This window comes from Filicampus tigris, chromosome 8 (assembly GCF_054856515.1).
Source record: "Filicampus tigris isolate MCC_2025a chromosome 8, RoL_Ftig_1.0, whole genome shotgun sequence".
NCBI classification, from domain to species: Eukaryota; Metazoa; Chordata; class Actinopteri; order Syngnathiformes; family Syngnathidae; genus Filicampus; species Filicampus tigris.
In genome coordinates, this window is record NC_141224.1 from 517,441 (window position 1) to 539,907 (window position 22,467).

The 22,467-nt window shown below is 45.3% G+C and overlaps 1 protein-coding gene and 1 long non-coding RNA gene across 2 annotated transcripts in view; one reads left to right on the forward strand and one right to left on the reverse strand.

Moving 5' to 3' along the window:
* Positions 1–4,170, reverse strand: part of grik3 (glutamate ionotropic receptor kainate type subunit 3) — an 88,510-nt gene extending 84,340 nt beyond the window's left edge. The window contains exon 1 of the mRNA XM_086037669.1: positions 4,002–4,170. Within this exon, the coding sequence (XP_085893795.1) occupies positions 4,002–4,110 (109 nt within the window). The 5' untranslated portion in view covers positions 4,111–4,170. The remainder of the gene's footprint in view (positions 1–4,001) is intronic.
* LOC147142846 (uncharacterized) overlaps positions 1–22,130 on the forward strand; it is a 167,188-nt gene extending 145,058 nt beyond the window's left edge. The window contains exons 3-4 of the long non-coding RNA XR_015087812.1: positions 20,448–20,552; positions 21,424–22,130. This is a non-coding gene — a long non-coding RNA (uncharacterized LOC147142846). The remainder of the gene's footprint in view (positions 1–20,447; positions 20,553–21,423) is intronic.
* The last annotated feature ends 337 nt before the right edge of the window (positions 22,131–22,467 follow it).

The following is a 22,467-nucleotide window of genomic DNA, read 5'->3' on the forward strand; positions in this document are numbered from 1 at the left end:
TAAACTGAGCTAGTTTTCTGCAGCTTTATAATTTGGAATAGTAGTATGACTTGAGGGCTATTTCACCTCGACGCTCCCCCACTGCATTATGCTCATATATAGCCAACATACATTTTTACAAGGCACTAAAATATAATGCTTTTGTCTTGATTGGGAGGATGAAACTGTTTCTTAATTAGAAAGATTCCACTTTGTCCTCTTCTGCGCACCGAAGGCAATATAACACCTCAGCCTTGCATCGCAACTCTTGGGATGAAAAAAAATAGTAAAAGCAGTACCGTTACGCATCGGCATGGCCAGTATTTCACGAGGCATATGCTCGCAGCAGCCGTTTCGCCCGCCACTTTGTGCTATGATATGAAAACACCATCTGGTGTGCGAGCTAGCGGCTAAGCTATGCTAGCCGGGGGCCGGATAGGGCCCCGCTGTGTCCTGGGATTATTTTAGTGCTGGGTTAGATCCTCTCGATTAGCCCCCAGCGGCTCGGATTATTGGGTAATCATCATTATGTGTGAGCGAGCGAGCCGCTAAGCACCTGCGCTTTCACTTAAGTCTCGTTAGCTTAAGCGATCGGAAACTTGGGTATTGTGGCTGAGATTAATTTCAGAAAGAAAAGGAACCGCCTCTGTGCTTCTTCTGCTGTACAAGGCCTGTTTCTAGCAGATGACTACGGGAGACGCAAGTCCAACATCTTGAAAATCAATCTGTCGTTTCTCAAGGTAATGAAGAGACAGAAAATGGGATTGGATTGGCGTGCAAGTACCCTGGCGAGAGCGGTCGTTTGTTTTTGGGAGCGACGTGGGCGAGGGCTGATGGCTTTTGCTACGTTCCCAAAAAGCCGGGAGGGTGCCTACGGTCCTCTCGCGTTTGTTAGATTGGATGAGAGGAGTGCCTTAGCCTTAATGAACCAACAAAGAGCTGTTATTCCATTGTGAAATTAGCGTGTGGAATTATAAAAGTCTAACAGCACATTCATTCCTCTAAAGATATTTGTTTCCCCCACATGGTACATATTCGGTAAGGGACAGGAATGTGACCTGTTCTTAACCACTCTAGCGACAGTGCTATTGTGCCTCGCTATTCATAGGGAATAGGGCTGGCCCAAAAATTCGGATAAACATCTGAAATGCATTTTCTTGGACAAAAAAAAACAAAAAAACTGAAACCGGGGGTTACATACTCTGATTGTAAATTAACAACTCTAATTGGAGTACATAAACGTATTCATATGAATTCATATTTCTTCTTGCATAAACCTAAAATATAAAATGAAAATACGCATGTAGAATTAATCTGATATTGTCGATTGCGATACAGATTCATTTATTGCTTGTGTGTGTTCAAAACTAAGCAGGAAGAAGACCTTGAAAAAATGAATCGCCTATTAAATTGCAATCACAATATGGGGTTGTTGGGGTATTACACTGGTTAATAGAACATTTGAATCATAGATGGCTTTATGTACCACTAAATATATTTTTCACTCAGATGCAAAAAAGTCTACATTTTTCTAGCACATCAGGTTTTTGAGATTTTTTTTTTAATGTTTGATTTAACGCTTGTGCAAAACTGATTTTACCAGGCATTGGAATTTGTATCTATGCTATTCAGAAAAAAAAAAATCCACCTGTTGTTGAACCCAACTTTTCAGTTCATAAATATTACAAAATGTATTGCTATTTTTTATGAAATTCTGATGTGCTAGAGAAAAAAATTGAGGGCAGATTCAGAATCCAGAAAAGTTGACTTGCATCACCGATGGAAGAATTCTGTCCAATGTTGTTGACCGGCGTTATTTTTCCAAAGCCTTCAGCCTACCATTGTAACTTGCAAATCGACATACGATGACATGGCGTGGCATGACATTTTCATCCCGCGCCAAGGTGCACACCAGCAAAGCGCTGCGTCACGCCCGCGTACAACGGATGCAAAAGGCCGGCGAGCCAGCTGTTCCCGAGACGGACGAGGCCGGCAAATGAAGCAAACTCAAACAAGCCGCGCTCATCAAGTGCTTTACACTACCACGCTGATAAAACAAATTGATCCTTCGGTAAATCCCGGGCCCGAGCGACAAGCCGACCGGACAAACAAAGCGATGAACGTCTTTCATCAATCCGGACCAAAATCGGCCATCGTTAGCGGCGCCCGTCAGGCAAGGCGCAAACGAACGGAAATGATCCGCCTGCTGCTTGAACGGGCCTCATGTTTGGGGCCATTTTTTTGCCCTCGTAAAAGCAACTGTGTGGGGAGGAACACAAAAAAGGAAAAGCGCAGCATGTAAGGAGGAGAAAGAGAACGAGTGTGCTTTTCGCTCTCCTTCCTCCCCCAGAAAACAGAATCGGCAGTACAAGAGCAAAGCGCCATCTGGCCTCGACTTAGATCAACGTACTGTAAAAAGCGGCCGAATCAATGGCGACAACTCCACCTTGGATGCCCACCATTACCCAGATGGCACTTTGGAGGTAGGGTGGGGGCAGGAGGGCGGGGGCGCCGCCACCAACATGGCGCTGACGTTTGCTGGCTAAAAAAAGGGCGCCCTCTGCTGTTTGATTGCCGTAAGGTGGCGGCATTTGGATTGTGATTGCTTGCGCGTCAATGCAGTTGATGCTTTCATGTGACGTAACCAAAATGTTGCAATCAATTCAGCCCTTTCTAACGATCACCTTGGAGGAATCTTGAGCGTGATTTCTGACGACCCAATGCTGGGTGCCAAAAGTGTATTTAAACACACCAGGTTGCCACACTCTGCACTAGGAATCCATTTTGTTTTGTTGTTCATTTTTCACACCTGAATTTGACATTGAGCACAATGCGCAACCTTCTCACACACACACACACACACACGCACGCCCGCGCACACACACGCGCGCCAACTACACTGATGCAATGATGGCAGTCTATAAAAAGCAATCGTGTGACTGTGGCACTTCAAGGTACATTTGTCTCAGCACCTTGACATTGTTCTCTTGTTTTTCAAAGAAATGTAACTCGCCTGTCAAGTCATTTTTTTTCCCGCTTTTTTTTTTCACTCCCACCAAAAAAAAAAAAAAGAATTTGAGCTTGTAGGGATGCCGAGACATGGAAATGTCAGAAAAGTCGAGGCTCTCCGTAGAGATCGGCAGTCAATCTTCTTGCTTGTGTTTGTGCTGCGTGACAGCAACATGATGCTCACTCAGTTGTTTTTTTTTTTTTTGTCCAATTTCCATAATATGTGCATACAGTATGTATGGAAATGACCAGTCTGGCCTGTTGGAACTCAACTTTCTAATTGTGATTTTGCCAAAGCGAAATCAAAGTCGGATATGAATTGACAAAAGTCATAATTGTACATTTGCAACTACGTCCTAAATGTCAAATTTTGCTGTGTGCTGAGTACCAACCCCCAACCCCTAAATTGATGATTCACCAACGGATCACATCACTCGCTTGACATATTTTGATGACAATCTATAATGTTTCCAACACTTTTAGGACAAATTCACCCCTTCTTTTCTTCTTTAAGAAATCGTGCATCTTATGCATGATGCACAATGTGACACCTGGGATGTGCAATTATGGACATTGACAGGCATTAATGCTTCCACTGTCGCTTTGTAAATGCAATTTGTCACTTGCCCAAAAATGCTTCTTGGCCCCAAAACGTCAAGCACGGTTTTTGCACCGGAGGGACCCAGAAAACAAGACGTATTGATCCCTGCTGTCACACCAATGCTCACTTTGTGTGCCTCGTTGAGTGATTGCGGGGACGCGCAAAGCTGACTCGCTTGGATGTTTGGAGTTGGCCAGCTGCGCGCTTCAATTAGTGGGATTTTATTCCCGCACCTGAACTCTTGTGACGGGGAGGGGGGGACTTCATCATTGCGGCACCTAAGTGATGCAAGGACCCCCTGTCGCTTTCCAAACAACGTCCAGCGACGTATGATGAGAGAATAATCGTCCATTCGTTAAGTGGCAGAAGGCACATGATGAATTGGCATCTTAAATCAAAAAGCCCAACTCACCTATTCGGATGACGTGCGGCATCCCGCACGAGTATTGAATCCACGTGAGACACGCAACCAACCACGTCCAGTATTCCAAAGTAGTCCCAAAGCGCCAAGTGTGCCGCATGCTTGAAAAGTCACCCGATCCACTTTTTCCCTTTTTAAGTGTGGAAAAACAAAATTCCACCCCACCCCCTCAAAAAAAAAAAAAAAAAAAAAAAAAAAAGAGCACTTAGGAATTGCGCATCAGGACCGAAGTGGCATCGTGACTAAAGTCTCCTCTCATACTCGCTGTTGCAGCATCTTGATGTATTTTGAGTTTATTTTATTTTTTCCCCTGGTCCAAAACGTGCTTTGATTGGGTTCGAATGAGGAAGAGGGACTGGAAAAAAATCCGCACTGGACTCCACCAAGTGGTGCACCGCGTCTGCGTCCACTTCGGCGATTGTGACCTGCTTGGTTTGCGCGCACTCTCGCGCCCCTTGCGGAACTTCACCACACACGCTCGCGCGCACACACGCACGCACGCACACACGCAGACAAGCACCGTATCCAGACGAGCGTGAGTGATCCAGCCAGGTCCAGCGCTCCTCAAGGTCTAAACGGGTGTTCCGCGACGGGCATGTGGACGAGGACACGCACGCACGCACACACGCACGCACGCACACACACTAAAAAGCGCCTCCTCTTCGGTTCGGTTTGCGCGCGCGCGGACTTTCAATGCGCGTCCGCGAGGCTGGCTGCAGGTGGTCCGGCGAGCGTGCGCGCGTGCGTGGTTATTGCGCGCGAAGGACGAGTGGCGCAGAGAGAGCGAGAGAGAGAGCGAGAGAGATAGCGAGAGAGAGAGAGAGAGAGAGAGAGAGAGACGCGGGGGAAGTCCACTCAGCCGTGGTTGCGCGTCATGGTCGCATAAAACGGGGAGTGAGGGAGCGGTGTCACTACGGTTGCTGCTGGTTGCTGTCCTTCTTCAACTTGATGTTTTTCTTTTTTTTTTTAATAAGCCGAATATTCCAAATGACATTCACTTATTTCCTTCAAGTGCTCAATTTCCGTCCACTATTTGCACCTTCCCCCATTGAAAGGAATGGCAAAGCCATGAATCGGATCCAGCCCCCCCAAAACACAAAAACATGTTGGAAGAAGAAAAAAATCACTGCAGTATTGTGCTGCAAAAAACAAACATAGTCATGCAAATAAAATAGAATGTGAGTCGCGAATTCATTTGTCCTTCATTCAGTGGCCGTTGTGCTGTGCAGTAAAAAGCATGCAGAAATAATCTCAAAAGAACTCAAAGAAGTCCATTTCAACTAAGTTGCAGTAATATTTGTCATTTTTCACACAGCATGAATAATGTACGCCTCGAAATATTGTCATATATCCCGACTGCATGTGTTCGGATATCAGTTGCCTTCAGGTTTAGTTTTGCTGCATTAAGTATTATTTAGCATTATGCTGGAGGACTTTTGTAAGGCAAATTTTAAAGTCAAATTGTCTGTTCTAATGTTTAGTCGTAAGTTTCTACTGTGAGTGGCAAAAAACCCCCAGCTAAAAGCACGCACGCTGGACTTCTTTTTTTGAAGACGCGCTTGATATCTGCCAGGGTGGTGTTTGATGCGGTGAAGCTCGCTATCGCCATCGAGCGCTAGAAAGTTGAGGTATAGAACAGCTCAAACGAAACACAATCATCTGTCCGTCCGCCTAGCTATCAGCCATCTGTCACTATCATCCATCCATGTAGTCATCCACTCATCTGTCCCACCCATCCGGCCATTCCCACGCGTCCATCCACCCATCTGTCTGTCCCAACGCATCGTCCCTTTCACTCATCCAGCCATCCAGCCATCCGTCCCAACCATCCAACCTCAATGAATATGATGGACTCACTTTATGACAATTGATATTTTTGTACATTGACGATTTCCAACAATGGTCATGGGGCTGTCACTTTTCCACCGCCGAGGCACTCAAAGCGCATGACGCGACTCCTCGCTCATGATGACGCAGCTTCAGGAGCAACCGGGGGTCAGTCTCTTGCTCAAGGGCACTTCCGCGGGGATCGAACCCACAACCTCTGGCCTGGCAGATGGGCCTCTCTACCACTGATCCACGCCCCGCCCCTAATGATAATGACTATGGCACGCAGTCTAACAAAACAATGGCACAATTCAATCCCTGCGCTTAGCAGAACATCATCGATGGGAGAGCGTTGCGGCTCATTGGCTTTATTCCTCCGTTTGGGAGCCGCTAGATAAAATGTGCATCATGCAAGCGAGAACAAGAGAACAAGCCAGACTGACTGCCGTTGCATATTCATGCCCACTGCCCCCCGCCCCCCGCCCAACTCCAAGCAGACCCCCCCACCCCAACCCAGAACAGATTTATTGCCTCTTGGCACAATGTAAAGACTATCAAGGTGAGTTATGTGGCCCGGCTCTCGCATTATCGAGATTCATTGACTCGCTGCTCTTTCAGACGCAAAAATGTACACAGCTGGAGCAGAGCAGGCATTCTGAGGGTTGGGGGGTGGGGGGGGGAGGGGTCTGCGGGTGCCCTCTATGGAGGGGTGGTGGACTGCGCTCTCGCACAACACACACAAGATGAAGTGGCGGGAGTTCATTTAGTGTTTGTTTGGGGCTAATGGAAAATGATATTTACAAGACACAGAGAGAGAAAAGGGACAGAAACGTCGCTGGGGACTGAAAGTCAGCGCACGCTATGCAGTTAAACGTTGAAAGACTAATTGGGGGAAAAAAATCTGCATGCATTTGTGTTCATAATAAAGTGATGGAGTAGCTTTATGACAGCAAAGTACGAAAATAAAGAGATGAAAATTGCATAGCTCACAATGCCCTTTGTTTTCGAATGCAAATATTACAAAAATATAGCAACTTTGCCAGTGAAAAATTGCAATTAAGCATGTGGAAAAAAACAACAATGTGCCACATACTATCTATATCAAGCATAAACTGTCTATTTAATTACAAAATACAATTTTATACGAAACAAAGCCGTATGTCAAAAGCTGTGTACTAGCGCTTGTCCAGCTCCGTGTTCATTGATCCATGTTCCATGAAAAAATATTTGATCATTTTATTCAAATATGATGATTGTGGTGACGAGTAATATTTGTGATATCTACAACTTTTTGTAATTGAAAAGAATTATGTGATATTGTGAGAACTTTTTTACAATTTCAAACTCAAAATATGTACCTTTTTTTATGAGCATTTGATTTGAAATCAGTAACATTTTGGAACATTTCAAATGTATTAATTAAAAAAACAACAACAAAACATCAACTTTTTTCCTTAATTCATTATTGTAAATAAAAAGTGACATTCAACTTTTGTTCCGATGAAAAAAATCCTCTCCCTTAAAAAGTACAAGTTAGTTTGATTTCACTGTTAATTTAAATGCATTTACATTTAGTCTTTAAGAACTAAAAGTATTTGTCAAAACATTCATTTATGGTTTTTTTTCATTTGTAACTCATTTACAATCCATTTTAATTGAATAATTAAGTGCATGTTTTCATTCTTCCGATATTTAAGCCCAGTGTTCCTGATCAAAATGTGTACGATGTTGCAGTGGCTTGCAGCTTTCTCATATTTGGGAGTGCGGCCAACCAGGAAGTAACACGGAGGCTTTTCCCTCTGGTCGGTCTGTTGCTGTTGGCACTCTGAAATCACTCGGCCAGCGTCTCTCCTATTGGACGCGCCTTCCGACTTGACCTCGATGGCGCGCTGCGTGTCGCTAAGTGCAGTGTGAAATGGGCTCTAGACATACTCGGCTATTCCGTTTAATTGGTCATGATGATGCTACTTGGAAAGTTACGTTTTTTTATTTTGTTTTGTTTTTCTTTAGGTGTTACTTTGTAGGAAAATGTTTGAGAACGAGCGCTTTAGATCAGGGGTCACCAACTCCGGCCCTCGAGGGCACCTGAGGGCAGGTTTTCCATCTCTCCCTGCTGTAACACACCTGATTCAAATGATCAGCTCATCAGCAAGCTCTTGAGAAGCCTGATAACGATCCTGATCATTTTAACAGGTGTGTTACAGCAGCGAGGGACGGAAAACCCGCAGGACGGGTGCCCTCCAGGACCGGAGTTGGCGACCCCTGCTTTAGACGTTCACGAGTCAAAGCGTGGCTACGGTTGAGAACATCTTGTGTATGTTTTCCCGGGAAAATTTGAGGTGAACTCCAAATTCGCGCAAGCTTTGGAGCTTTCCGCTGCACAGAAGATGAAGCAAACATAACGTCTGTTTGGCAATCGTACAACAAAAACAAGACGACTCGAAAGCACTCCAGATGAACGGCAACAAGTCTGCCGGCAGATGAATTTTGGATGCGCTGGTCGCGAACCGACCAAATCAACATAGAAGGCCACCTGGCTTTCTCTGAAATGATTGCTGTCACTTTTACAAAAGGAGGCCGGCGATCGATGCCCCATCTGGCAAGGTGGTCATAACTAATGGCCCCAGAAACATGGCGTCTCCATTGTGTGAGCTGCAAATGCTGACAAGATGACTACTTTGACCAGCGGATCAATCGGCACATTTGGTTTATTTTTGTGAGCGGAGAATAGAAGACGATCAATCTCCACGCGGCACCTTTCACAGCCTGCTCATTTACGCGTACGTACGCCGGCCCAGATGGAGATGCGGCGCCAGGTTCGACAATTATTTGAAAGGGAAAATTGCTGCTATTCATTCTTGTCTCTCAAAAAGAAAAGAAAAAAAAAAGAAACCTGAAAAACATTTTTGTCATTGATTTAGCCGCCGCGCTTGTCGAAAAGTACAAAAAAGTCAGAAGACCTGTAGAGGAGCCAAAAGTCGAAGAGTCAATACAAATTCTTTTGCCGGACTGAGGTGCCTCCAAATTGAAACACAGCAAAGCCCCACTGGCGAGAGGTGAAAATCTGTGATTTAGAGAGGCCATTAATGGCATTTTCCATTTAGTTTGAGCCCTTTTTCCCCATTTAAACACACTTTTTGAAACAATTAGCGTTTCTCAAAATGAGTCAAACCGTGCAAGCCTCAGTGTTTATTTTTCGCTTCCACCTGATGTTGACTGTAAAACTAACAAAATAAAAGACAATGAAATACTTTGTATTACAACAGCAAAATGGTCAACCAAATCACATTATTTCAGCTTCATGGTAAAATATGATGTGAAAGAAAGGCGAGAATTAGCATCTCGCTATACTCACGCAAAACCACAAAACTACTCAACGTGCAAATCAAATTCGAACTTGGCTGTATACTGTTAAAAAAAGAAACCGAGAATATATCACCAATAGATTGTCTTCTTTTTAGGAAATTTAGGATTAATTGCAACAACAACTTCATACCATTGAGTATTGTTATCAAAACACTATGTCATTGATATTCACGTTTAAAAAAAAAAAAAAATCAACGATTTCCCCAGCCAGAAGTTGATCCGCACTGTATTTCTTTATTGTATGTCCAGACATTGCTTTTGATGAGAAGGTCGCCCCTGACTACACGGCCATCGCGTTGGCGCGTGTTTTAGCCTGCTCCAGTCTACCCTAAGTCTGTTTGTCAAGAACAAGGGAGCAGCGCAATCCGCAAACGAAATGTGAGCCGTCTTCGTCTGTTGATGGCGGCAGTCAATTGAGGCCAATTCAGGAACCGAGCACCTTAAAGCGCGACATCCGAAGGCCCCGGCCAAGTGCCCCTATTTGCCTATTTACATAGTCATGGCAAAACGCAACCAACGCCAACGCAGCTTACAAATGAGACTGCTTCTTTTTGTCAACTTTTCAGACAAGCCGACACTTGTGTCGATCCGGAAGGTGACAACGGTTCAAAAGCAATCGTCCATATTTGTCGACTTCAATGAAGTACACTCGAGTCGACGCTTTGTTCTCAGTTCGTTCAGCCGGCGACACCTTCCCGGAATTAAAAGATTTCACAGCCGGCAGCGTCCCGTAATTGCCGCTCGTCCGTACATCGTCCCAGGCGCGCCGTGCTTTTGCGGCCGCTCCATTACGTGGGCGCCGCAGCGTCCTCGCGGCTTCTTTTGGCGGGCACACGCGGATAATTAAATGTCAATTCCACCATTTCAGCCGCACCGGGCGGCCATGTCGCCACTTGTGCCGACAGATTGGAACGGCGGCCGCAGCCTGCGGCGGCCTTATGATTCAGGGCGAGGCGCCGCGAGCAGACAAGGTTATGAGGAATTGGCCCAATTCGGGTGCTGATTGCCACGTTTAATGGCGCTCTGCGAGGCCGCTGGAGATGTATGCGGCGCTGGTGCATTCACAGGCGGTGGAAGACAATCACAATGCTGATCAGTCATCCAGACAGTCTGCGAGATGGGAAACGACTGCTCGGCGGGCTGGAGAGCGAGCGGGACGGAGTGATAATAGATTCCTGTCCAGCCTGATCTATCAATTGAATCATTAGAGTTAGCGCCCATATCATCCCTGTCATATATCTTCAGTAACTACAGGACGCCGCCTTAAAATTGGCGGGCAGTTTGTACACACTGGGAGAACAGTCCCACAGCCGCAGTTTCACAAACTCCCACTTGTTCAGTTCCAGCATGTCTTTGTTCAGAGCGTGACAGCCCAAATCCGATTTCCAGCCTTGAAGTTTGAACAGTCATAAAGCACATGAAGTCCGATTATTGCAAGACGGATTGAAACCGCCTTTGGGAGCTCGTTTCATATCTCATTTGGCCCCGATGCGTGCATATCAGTCCGAACATCTCCAAATGCACCGGTCGGTCGGTTTTGACTGTCCGTGACGTCGCTCTACGCGACGCAATGCGCCAGATGAGAGAGCGCCAATCGTAATGGGACCAAAATTGGGCCGGGGGCGCGGGTGGCGCGGCCGGCGGCTATCACGTGACACCTGATCGTCGACGGCGGCTTGGGGTGGTTGGGGAATTGTGGACGTGGGAATGGCGGCCGTCACACTACGACAGTTAATCGGCGACGCTTTTGGAGGAGGTTGGTGGGAAAAAAGAAAACGTGCAAAAATACCCCCCGCCCTCCATGTGGGCAGAAACGTACGGATGCGATAACTACACGTTCAACCGTTGCAGTTAATTCCACGTCTGAAGTACACGATCGGTTATTCTGCCCAACAGTTGTCCAGAGGCGCCGAGTCTTTGGATTATACGAACGATTATACGAACTTGAGCCTTGGTGCACCATGGCCAAATCAGTGGTCACGACCTCCCCACGATGCAGCCGGGCCCCGGTTGTTGTTTAAAATCGGTGCAGGATGACGTTCAGATGATACAATAACTGCTGCATGCTGATGCCTCTCAAATGTCCTCTCTTGCTGTGTGAATGCAATATTTGTATTTTGAGTCCAACCGGAGCCCCTTGTTGGAAAGCCGAATACACTCCAGAAGAGAATTCAATAATTCCAAGGTGAAGTGAAGGCTCGTGGAAGAAAGGGAATTGAAAATGTTCTCTTGCCACAAACAAGACAGGATGAACAATTGAGCGATAGACCGAGCCGCGGCCGCAAAAACAGCTTCGACCGCCAAGCTGTGAAATGTATCTGAAAATCAGCTTTTTTGTGGGTTTTTTTTTTTTTTTGCCTCATTTTGTTGCCACGTACAAAGGGGACACTTTGATTCCAACAAAAGGGTTAAGACCATTTGAATGCACTCGGTTCTTATTTATGAAGGTATCAGATTACTCAAGTTACTCGGACCATTTGATCGGGACATCCTTCCACGCTGGCCTCCTGGCAAAAATCAAGAAGTGATCGGCACCGTTTCGCCCTTGACGAACTCATAGAGATTGTTGACTTTTCTTCCAAGGTGTTTCTCGTCTCTGTGCCGATCTTAATTCAAAGTATGGCTTTGGCTGGGGAATCTGCTGCGCCCTAAACATTTGACTCATTTTGGATTTGGACGGTGGAAAAGGCCAAAGGCAATGCAGCCAACATCGCGTTCACTCTGTCAAGTCCTTTCAACGGAGCCGGCCAGCGCGAGAGGCCGTCATGGTGACACATCTTTCATTACCCACGAGGCTTTGTTGTTCCGACTCACACAAGTGGCCCATCTGTCAGTGATGGAAGAGGGGCAGCGGTACAATTTGAAGCCATGCGAACTGATACCGGTCGCACGGTGCGCCTTTTGTTGTTGTTTACACAGCGTTTGCCCATCATTAGTCTTGGCGAGGCTGGCCGCTTGCTCCTTTTATAGGAATTAAAATTAATATACAGTAAAGTCCCCATGCTTGGATGCCGGCCCATATGCTGACGTAAGACTCAATTAACCCCGACGACATTGTCTAACACAAACAATGAGCCATTAATTGTATCCGCGTGCGATGCAGACCCGCCGGGTTATAAATAGCGCGTGGTGCATTTCCGCCGTGTTTTCATGGGCTTTTGCGCAAATCAATGGCCCATTAAAAGATCCCCGGCAACATTAAGTGAGTAGCATGAAAGCACAGGTGTTAGCGGCGTGTTTTGAGCCCCGTCTGTCACACTTTATTGTGTATGATCAGGCTCTTGCGGCTACCTCATTGATTTCACTTCATGCGCTTGTCAAACGGATAGCAGACAGCTCTGAAAATGAAGTCTGGGTTGTTTATTTTGGGTGTTGGAGGGGACCTTGAGGTTTGTCGCTTTTGGTGTCAACTTCATAATTCATGTTTGGCAGTCGCGTATTTCAGACAGGTCGCACCGGCGTGCGCACTTGGAAGCGCTTGTGCATTCTGGCCCGACAGTCAGGCAAATCTGCGAGGATTTGTGCTGCACGAAAAAGCGCTGGGCAGACATTTAAATTCATTGCTTTCCAAAGCCGCAGTGTTCTTCCTTATACGTGCGGGCGTCATCCGTCTTGTTGGCCAAAAAGGACCGGTGCTGACTAAAATCCAGTACGACTTATCGGCAACCGACAGTGTGTTGTCAGTGTTCTTTGCTCAACATAGCGGTATCATCCCTGAATACGCTCAGAAGATGGAATCTGAATTACAATGGCGTTCTGTTGACCCGAGTGCCCACTAAAATCCTATAATCGTCTTTGACTTGCTTGTGTACGATGCCGTTCCAAATCAACAACAACGCTTGCTTTGAATGTTTGACGAAGATTGAATCCAAATTCAAATGAGTCCGCTGCTGATGGAACTTGGCTGGAGGGCTCACTAGACTTTAATGATCTGCTGGGGCAGATGTATGTGGAAAAACAAATCTTCCAATCTTGGATTGGGCAGAGCTGGTGCTTAGACAACAGGAATGATCAGGGTTGGGCGAGGGGAGGAAAACAGCACCTTGGGGCTGTTTTTGGTGAGGAATTTGCATTTTTACATGGCTCAAAGCTCCCAAAAGTCGGTTTGGCATGATGCGGGCCCTTGAACATCAACATCACGCTTTTGAAAAGCAACTAGAGCCCAGACTAAAACCTTGCACTGATCCGAGCCTTCCTTCAGTTTACTCAGCTGCGTACTGTTCAAATCCAAGCAATTACTATTAAAAGCATCCGTGTTCTCTTTGACAGTGACGTACGATCCATTCTCGTTTGAAGATTGAACGTGATGTACTAATGGGATAGTACTGAGAACAATTGGCGCTACTGAGAACTAAAATCTTTCCGATATGACAGCTACATTGTGCGTCCCAGCCTGATCGTGGATGGCAAACCAATAGCGCATGGCTGATTGCTAATCTGTGGGAATCGGTGCGCTAGGCAGTGCAGAGCAGACATTCCCGTTATCGTATTGTCACTGCGTGTGGAATAATTGCCCCCCTCGGCAGTCCTTACCTCCGCAAAAACTTTTAATTAGATGGTAGCCGTGTGCTCTTCAACAAATGCCTCCACTTAAGTCCTGAATGATGAGGGCCCGCGTCTCCAAATGGTGAAAAGGTGTTTATCAATCTGGCGGGATTAACTAGAGTGTTGGCTTTGTCTTTGTTCCAGGTAAAAGACAAACGTGAACGAACAAGCCGGTTGTTGCGTATTCCTCGGGCACCTCGGATCATTCGTGACTCGGACGCCCCGTGGCCCCGCGTGGGCGCTCCCCGTGGAGGTCAAGGCGTGCGTGCTCTGTCCATCGTCATAGAAGCAGACCAATGTCAAGCGGAGCGCAAACCAACCAGGGCCAGTCTCTCGCAGGTGTGTTGGAGAACAAATCCCCACTAGGATCATGCTTCAGTCCAAAAATCCAATCAAACCTACTCTGCTTTCAAAACGCCGGTGGAAACAATCTGCCGGGGCTCGGGCCGAGAAGCTAGGTGTTGACGTTTGGCATGAGAAGCGGGACTGGTTCCATCAACTCGAGGTGTAGACTGATTCAATTCAAAGTGGGACATAGGATAGACTGGTCCAAAACCAGACTGAGTAAAATATTTCAGTCTGTGACGGATGTTGTACAGCTGAAGTTTTAGTTCTGCCCTGTATTGAATATAATTTGGCCTTTAGTCTTTCAAGGGTCGTCCAAGCAATGTAAAATAACCCTTCAACCTGATTGTAACTTGGCAATATTTGGTTTTTCGGACTGGATTGAGACGCTCCCCTTTCACCAGAAGCAGGCTCTCAAGGCGAGCGCGCTTGCAGCTAAGAAAGGAAGAAATGTATTTTTAAATTGGAAAGCCCCGCAAGGCCTTTGCTTGGAGAGATGGCTAAACAGAACGATTCACTATACTATGTGAGGGTGGAGCAGATTCGCTTTGCTGAAAACCAATTGAAGAGGGCATTTTGCATGAGTATGGGAACCTTTCTTGACGGCGCTCCATCACACGGCGATTGAACACACTGAAAAAAAATACTGTGTCGAATTGACTTGATTTGATTTCGTCAAGTGGTTGCACAAAATAAAATCATCTGGATCCAACAATTTGAAGTCATTTGTGTACTCAACATCATTTTATCTTTTATATTAAAAAACGTTTTTCAGTGTGTGTGTGTATGTATTAAATTTTTTTGCACAACGTTTCTAACATTGAAGAGCATGCCGCCAATCCATTATATTATTTTTCTCCCTTTCCTGTTTTTTATTCATTTTTGCGGTGTTTGTTTCGGGAAAAACATCTAAAAGTATACTTAAAAAATGAAAGTCAAATTCAGAGGACTGCTCGAGCCACAGTTTTCCTGCCAAAAATACCTTCAGAAGATGTGAAATATATTAAAGCAGAATGATGGTCACAGAGTGAACCCTCGATAAGCGCAGAAGCAAAGAACCAAAGTCCTTCCATTTTGGGTTATTTTGACATTACTGTCGGGCGATGCAATTTCGAGACAGAGACGAGAAAATACTCTCGCTCGGTGTGCGGCAAGCAATCCGGCGCTCGTTCTTGGAGGCCTTGGAAAGTAAATGTATCGCCTCGACTTTGTAGCCTCAGTTCCCACCGCTGTCACATTTGTCATTATTAGTACCTCCTCGTTCATCTTCCCGACGCTAAATAAACGCGAAATCGGTGGCAAGCGGAGAGCTCCATGCCTTGCTTCTAATCACTCCAACTGTCCTAATCCGAGATCTTGTTCCCGCTCGGACGTGCCGCAAATGACATTTGCATATATCGACTCCCAGGAGTCAATCGGAGGGATCGCGGCGTGTGATTTTTATCCCTGCGCTGGCTCACCTCAGGTCACCGGCATCAACACGCTCAATGTTTTCCATTGATTGGAGCGCCCCCAAATCCGAGCGGATCTTCAAAAGAGCCCAGCTGGCTAAACGGCGCATGTGTTTCTGTGTCTGCCATGAGAAATGATGCAGTGCTTAATCTTATTAATAAAACATTTGAAAATTAATTGTCTTGTATTGGCCGCAGGCTTATTAACCGAGACGATAAGAACGCTGGTTTGTTATTATTGCAGGGATAATTCCAAAAGACAGATGGAGTCTCATTTTGGCTTGTTTTGCTGCTGTTGTTGTTGTTGTTGTTGTTGTTGTTTGTTTAATTTGACATAGACTGGGGCCTCCGCAGATGCTTCCCTACTTTTGAATAGATGAATTCTGCTGCGGTGCCACATAAGTATGACTGAAGATGCTCACTATGCACCTGCCTCCGGGGAATTAATTAACCTGTAATGCTGCCGGTGGCATCCTGTAAAGGTCCTACGGGAAATAATGTGACTGAGAGAGCCTGCTTTACTTTACTTATTTGTGTAGGCAATGTGGAGGAGTGACCTGACGAGAATGTAAATGTGTTTTATTAGACGCCTCATTTCAAGCAGCGCTCGTATCCTGAAGGTAGCGGTACTCACAGCAGAAGATTAGTGCGATGAAGTCATCAGACTGCATTTTCCGCTAGTTTGTTCAAATATACAGTGGAATGTTAAAGGGGTGACATATTTCGAGAGAATTTACTTTCTAGTAGCTTGCGAGCCTACAGAACGGGAAGGAAAGCCTTCTGTGAGACTCCATTAAAACAACGAGTGCATTTGGAAGCAAGGATGATTGCACCTCATTTGTCGTGAAACTCAAATCATGTTTTTCTGCTTTTCTCCCAATGCAGCCACGACGTATTCGCCTGTGTAGTCCATTTGCCTGTGTTCCCTTACATTTATTGTTGTATGTAAATGCCAAAAGGTGAGCTTCCGGACTCATACCGTTTGCGTGCATAATCTTTTGCCGCGTGCGAGGTCACACCAGTTTGCTTGTGCTTGGGTTGAATAATTAAAAACTAAAACTAAAACTTAAACTAGCGAATACGGTCGCTTATGTGGTAACGTGGGTTGATGACCGTGCACATGCTAGCGCGAAGCATCGGCGAGTTAGTTTTTTTTTTTTTTTTCTTTTTACTTTTCAAGCCACTTTTGAGGCGCAATCTGTCACCAAAGTTCCAATTTTGCGGTTCCACTCTATTTGCGTCCTAATTTTGTGGACAAAGTGGCATCGGTTTATTTTCCAGAATGTTCACTTTGCTTCCCTTTTCCTTCAACATTAGAGCTCCATCTCCTAGACCAAACACGAAAGAAAGTGTTTCACCGGTGGGAGGTCGCAAAGGTCTAATTAGACACTGTCTGTCCTGTCAGTGATAGCTGATGCGTTCAAGGCTAGAGGAGCTTGTGTACACTGCAGCTCCATATTAAACTGTCAAACGCAAGCGGGCCGGCTTCCCGTGCGCCGCCGCCTCTGCTCGGCCGGCCGTCCCCACGGGAGAGCTTCGGAGGAGTGGATACGGCAATTATCCACGGGGGCCGCAAAGTGAAAGGTGAAAGAAAGGATTTGTATTTTCCAGCCACCGAGTGGTTAATGACAATCCAATATGGCGGTATTATGGGGATTAGAGGCCGGGGATTTGGGCAGAGTCGCTGTAATTTCAATCAGCACCTTTGTGAAACCGTCACAAATTGGAAAAATCCTTGTAAGGCAGGCTGGGGGTTTTTTGTGGGGGGTTTTCAAGCTACTCATTTACCCTTCAGTTTATACAGTGCGCTACATAAAACAGCCGCGATGTCGCCTTATGATCAACAATAATATCGTTTACGTGCCTCGTGAGATCCTTGGCAATTTATCAAATGGCAACTGGTCGAGTGCCGACCAAAACCCAAAACCGATCTTTCACATCCGCTGCGGCAACTAGCTTATGCTCCGTCTCATTCAGACTTTCACTTTGACACTGATGTAATATCCCTTGTTGCGTGAGGAAGATTGAATGTGAAGCGTAAATGCTGACGGAAAATGGATAGTGTGATGTCTGAAATCCACTCATCACTCATCTAACCTTTCACAGCCGCTACGCCGCTCAAGTTGTCGGATACCATTCAAAATCAACTTTTTCTTGTTTGAAGTGACGTCAACTAGTCTGCTGAGCTGGACATCCCGCCTATGTGATGGGCCGGTCCGTCTATACGTCCATGACGGACGCCCATTTTAACGGTAGACGGGGAAGCTTAAATGAAAAATAAACGGATTAAGCATAGTCGGAAGCCCATTTTTTCTGTAGATGTCCATCTTGGCGATGAGGCTTCATTGGCTACGGTGCGGTTTCCGTTTCCCGTAGGCCGCGGCTGAGGTCCTGAAAGGTCCTTAAAGGAGACGCACTGAGTCCGGCCGCGGTGAGGCTTCCGTGCCACGGTGAGTCTTTCATGTCAAATATTGCTCAGCGGGGTGGGGGCGGCGAGTTGAAGTTGGTCGAGGTTTGGAGACGGAAACGGAAAACGGAAGCCCGTTTAAAATGATAGGCGGACCGACCTATAGGCGATTACGACCGTACTCGTTCCGGCCGGACAAAAAGGCGGATAGACGGATGGCGCGAGGGTACCCCGGCTGCAGGCGGAAGGCTATCGCGGACCGGGAAATTTGAGTGGCATGCCCTGCTCTGCTGGGCTGACCTGTCAGATCAGCTACCTCATTGATCTTGTACCAGACACCATTCAAAATAGACAACTGAGAGGTACAGTCCCTGCATGGGTGAAGATCAAATCTAAAATCTAAAAATGAGTCCAGGGATGACGAACATCCTGTCATCTAGCTTGCGTGTTCTTGCTTTTACAGTGCCGTCTTATCGCTTATTGTTTGAAGACTATTGAACAAGACGGGAGTGCTGCTTGCTTTCCTATTACGATGAGCCACCTTGGATATTTTGTATTCAACACGACTAGAAAACAACAAGAGTACTTGCTTGGGCATGAAGCCATACAACTTGAATATTCTTCATATTCTTCATATTCTTATTTTCCTCAGCACGGTGTGGCGCCCAATGGAAACCTGTGCCAAAGAAGCGAAAGCTCGGTCTTGACTTGACCGGTTTAACTCTTACTGTCCGGTAGTATGTTCTTACTGTCCGGTAGTATGTGGCATACGATTGGTCTCCCGAAAACAGAGCAGTAAATTGCGGCAAGAGTGTTTTTTGTGTTTTTTTTGCACTACATAGTCTGAACCTTAGCCTTTGAGATGATCTACAACGGCGCTCCACAGAGCGAGTGTTCGATTCATTTCCCTCAGGCACGGGAGAGCAAATGTCGGACCGCAATCATGCGTTTGACTTACGGTGTTCCCATCCCCCGTAAGCTGACGGCGCCAAAGTTCACGACGTGGTAGCCGCGAGATAAATGTTATTTGCTCTCGACTCGCGTGGGAGAGGTCGAAGTAGGAACAAACCGACGGCTCAACTTTGCCCTCGCGTGAATCCACAGACGCCGTATCATTTAATTAAAGCGCTCGTTTATATTCCATTGGAGTTTACAACCCTGAGAAGAGCATTTAATTACAGACCTTATTATGGAGAACCTTTTGACACGCCGCACTGACACGTCTGTGAACCCTGAAATCGTCGGGAAGAGACGGCCATCAAAACAGAGATACCCAGGCAGCAATTAATAGTGGATTACCTGACAGAGTGACTTCACACAATGCGATCCGCTTTCAAGTCATTCGCAATGACTACACGGCTGTATGTGGCTCAGGTCATCATTTACTTTTCAAGAGTTTCATTTGTGCCGCTGCAACGTTGTGACAGTCAGATTTTGAACAGGTTGTCCTCATTTTGACAATCAAAAAAATGTAGGCACAAAGTGGCATGGAATGACGTGGAAAGAATGTTTTTCAACCAGCCCATCCAGTGTAAACCCGCCCGCCTCCATCGCGCGGGTTACGTTCCAGAACATCCCCGCGATAAGTCAAATCCACAATATAGAACCACCCTTTTTAAAGGCTCCCTAGGTATGTTTTTAAGGTCTTTAAACACACTTTGAAAAGAAAACAAACGCGTTTAAAAAGATAATGTACTGAGCAAGAGCAATGGCAATAGATGAGACAAACATATTGCACAAACAGTGTTACAGTGTGCCAATCAATCTGTGTAAATGTCTCTTTTTTTCTTTCCAACTACCAAACTGAATTTGTCATTTCACAATAAATATCAAAAATCATTCCAAAGACATTCATTGTAAAGTTAGTCTACAGCTGTCGCTTTCTGTTGACGTAAAAAGCAGGATTATAGAGGATTCAACGTTGAATCATTTTCTGCGCAAGCTTGGCTGATCTGGAAACACTGCAGTCTTCTTTCAAATTTACATAGTGTAAACAATAGTGTGCCGCCATCTCATGGCCAACGGTGGAATTACATCCTAAATGAACAACACCAACTGATACAAAAAAATGGATACAATTAGTGGGACCGCGAACCCGTGATAGACATGGTGCAAATTCCTAACCCTAACCCAACCAAACATTTTCTATATAGAGTACCTGTGAGAAAATGCCTTCCACAAACAACGAAATGTTTGGTTGTCAGTGCGGCTACTCTGCCTCAAGAAAGTCTTGTGATCTTCAATTATTTCAACTCAATTTATCCGTCTCCCCACAACTTTCACCGACTTAATTTAGATGTTTTTATTTTTTATTTATGCCAAATTCGGGGGAAGCAAACATTTTGGGGAATACCTGCCACATAGAAGTTTCCTATCGCCTATTTTTCACAAACACAATGAAAAGTTCCATAGAATACCGGAAGGGTGTCTTATATTGTCTCCAGGAGAGCCGAGTGTCACTTTCCACACTTAAAAGGAACATTTTTCTTTTTGTAGAGCAAACCAGCTGCTGAATCGCAGTGCTCCCAGGGAACAAAGGAATCATGTCATTCAGTGATATTGAGAGATGTGGAGGCCACTAGAAACGCAGCGGATAATCAGGTGAGGAATTTCATCTCGGGTCTTTTTATTTTTCAGCCTTGTAAAGACTATCAAACGAGTGTGCTGTGCTTTTGTCAGCAGTCATGAATGCTAGCTAGCATTGGCAAAGCACACCCGCCGTTATTCAGGTAGCAGTCGCAAGTAGCCAACCGCATCCGCATCGGGTCTGTTGGGCTTTTTGTCAGTCCATATGCAGACACAGCGTGCGGTGATCATTACAGAGATCAATGATTGCATTTCAAACAGTGTGTGACTCAAACCCTGCGTGGTTTTCCATAGTAAATTCTGATCATAAATGGAAAGTACATTCACGGCAGACAAAAGACGCCTAACTGTTATTCCAATCAGATTTTTCAAACTCAGCCTAAAAGCCTCACGTGAGACTGTTGTGGATAAAATCAAGGTAAATCTTTGGTGAATTTACTGAGGTAACATTTGTTAGCTAACAAATGATTTTGCCAGCAAGCCATCGAGCTAGGGTCATTTGGAAATGTAGTCATTTTCTTTTAGCCATTAATCTCCATCGGTTTCCTTCATCTTGGTGTTAAATGATTTGGCAGTGGGGGTAATGAGAACATTTCATGCCAGCAGTGTTGGCAATGATGATGATGATGATAATAATGATGATGAAGATGATGACAATTAATGTCCGTTGTCTCTCCGATGACCAGCAGTGAATTTGGGTAAGAATTACTTCTCCATATCAAATCTCATTCATCAACATTTGGAGCCAGCTGTTAATTTGACAGTAATTTAATAAAGTATACAGATGGGTGGGGCTCTGGGGTGTGTAAAAAAAAAAAAAGTGGACTGCATAAATCCCATGATCAAATGTAGATGTAATTGAAACTTTTTTTTTTTGCGGGGGTAGAAATCTTTTCCCGACAAAGGACAGACTTTGGAGCGAGCCGCTTCCTCGGCAGTTGAGTAAATAAATGTACAGAGACACTATTTGGAGAAATATGAAGACAACGAAAAAGGTTGAAGCAAGGGAGTAAATAAAAAGCTACGACTACAAGGCTGCATGGAGGAAACAAGGTGACTATAAAACAGAGGTTGGTCATGTCATTTCAGACTTTGTCAGATTATGTCTGGTCTGTGTCTGCTGCATTCATGCGATGACGTGAAAGTAGTCGCGGAGGATTTGGAGGAACAGGGCTATTATAGTATGCTGCTCTTATCGATTTTTGACCGCCACGGGCTACGGTATGTTAGACAAAGAAGTGTAGCTCAAGATTGTTTTCTTTTCTTTTTTTTTTTCCTACCACCTCAATTTGCATGTAAGTGTAAGAATCAGTGGCGCTTGCGGTTGGAAGCCGAGCTCGGGGAAAAATATTTTCCAATGTCTCATCCTGATCCCGCCCGGGTTTGGATGGCTGCACACACGCTGTTGCATTGACAGCTCCACTCGCAAGCCCCGGCTGTCTTTTCTCCTATCTAAAATATTTATAGGAGATTTTACATTGAGCTGGAGTTGCTTACCTTTACCTCCAGGCCATAGTGGAAAATGTCAGTTTCATCAACCCTCATCGCACTTGTATTACGGTAGAAATGTCAAGATGTAAACACAAGTTGCAATTTGTGTATGGTAAAGCCTCGATGGTGACTCCATATTATGCTTGGGAATGTTCAACCCATGAGTGTGATTGTTTTTTTGTTGTTGTAATAGTAATTCTGGCCAACTGAAAATTGGTATCAGACATGTTTACCTAAATTTATTTTTGAAGTTGATTTAAAAAATGTCTTTCCTTTTTTTTTCGAGTACACCAGAGTTTTTGAGATATTGTCATTAAGTTTGACCTATACAGTAAATGTTTGCACAATACAGATTTTACCATGCGTTGTAATTTCTAGCTATGACATTTCAGAAAAAAAAATCCTCCTGTTGCTGAATCCAACTCTTAATTCGTAAATA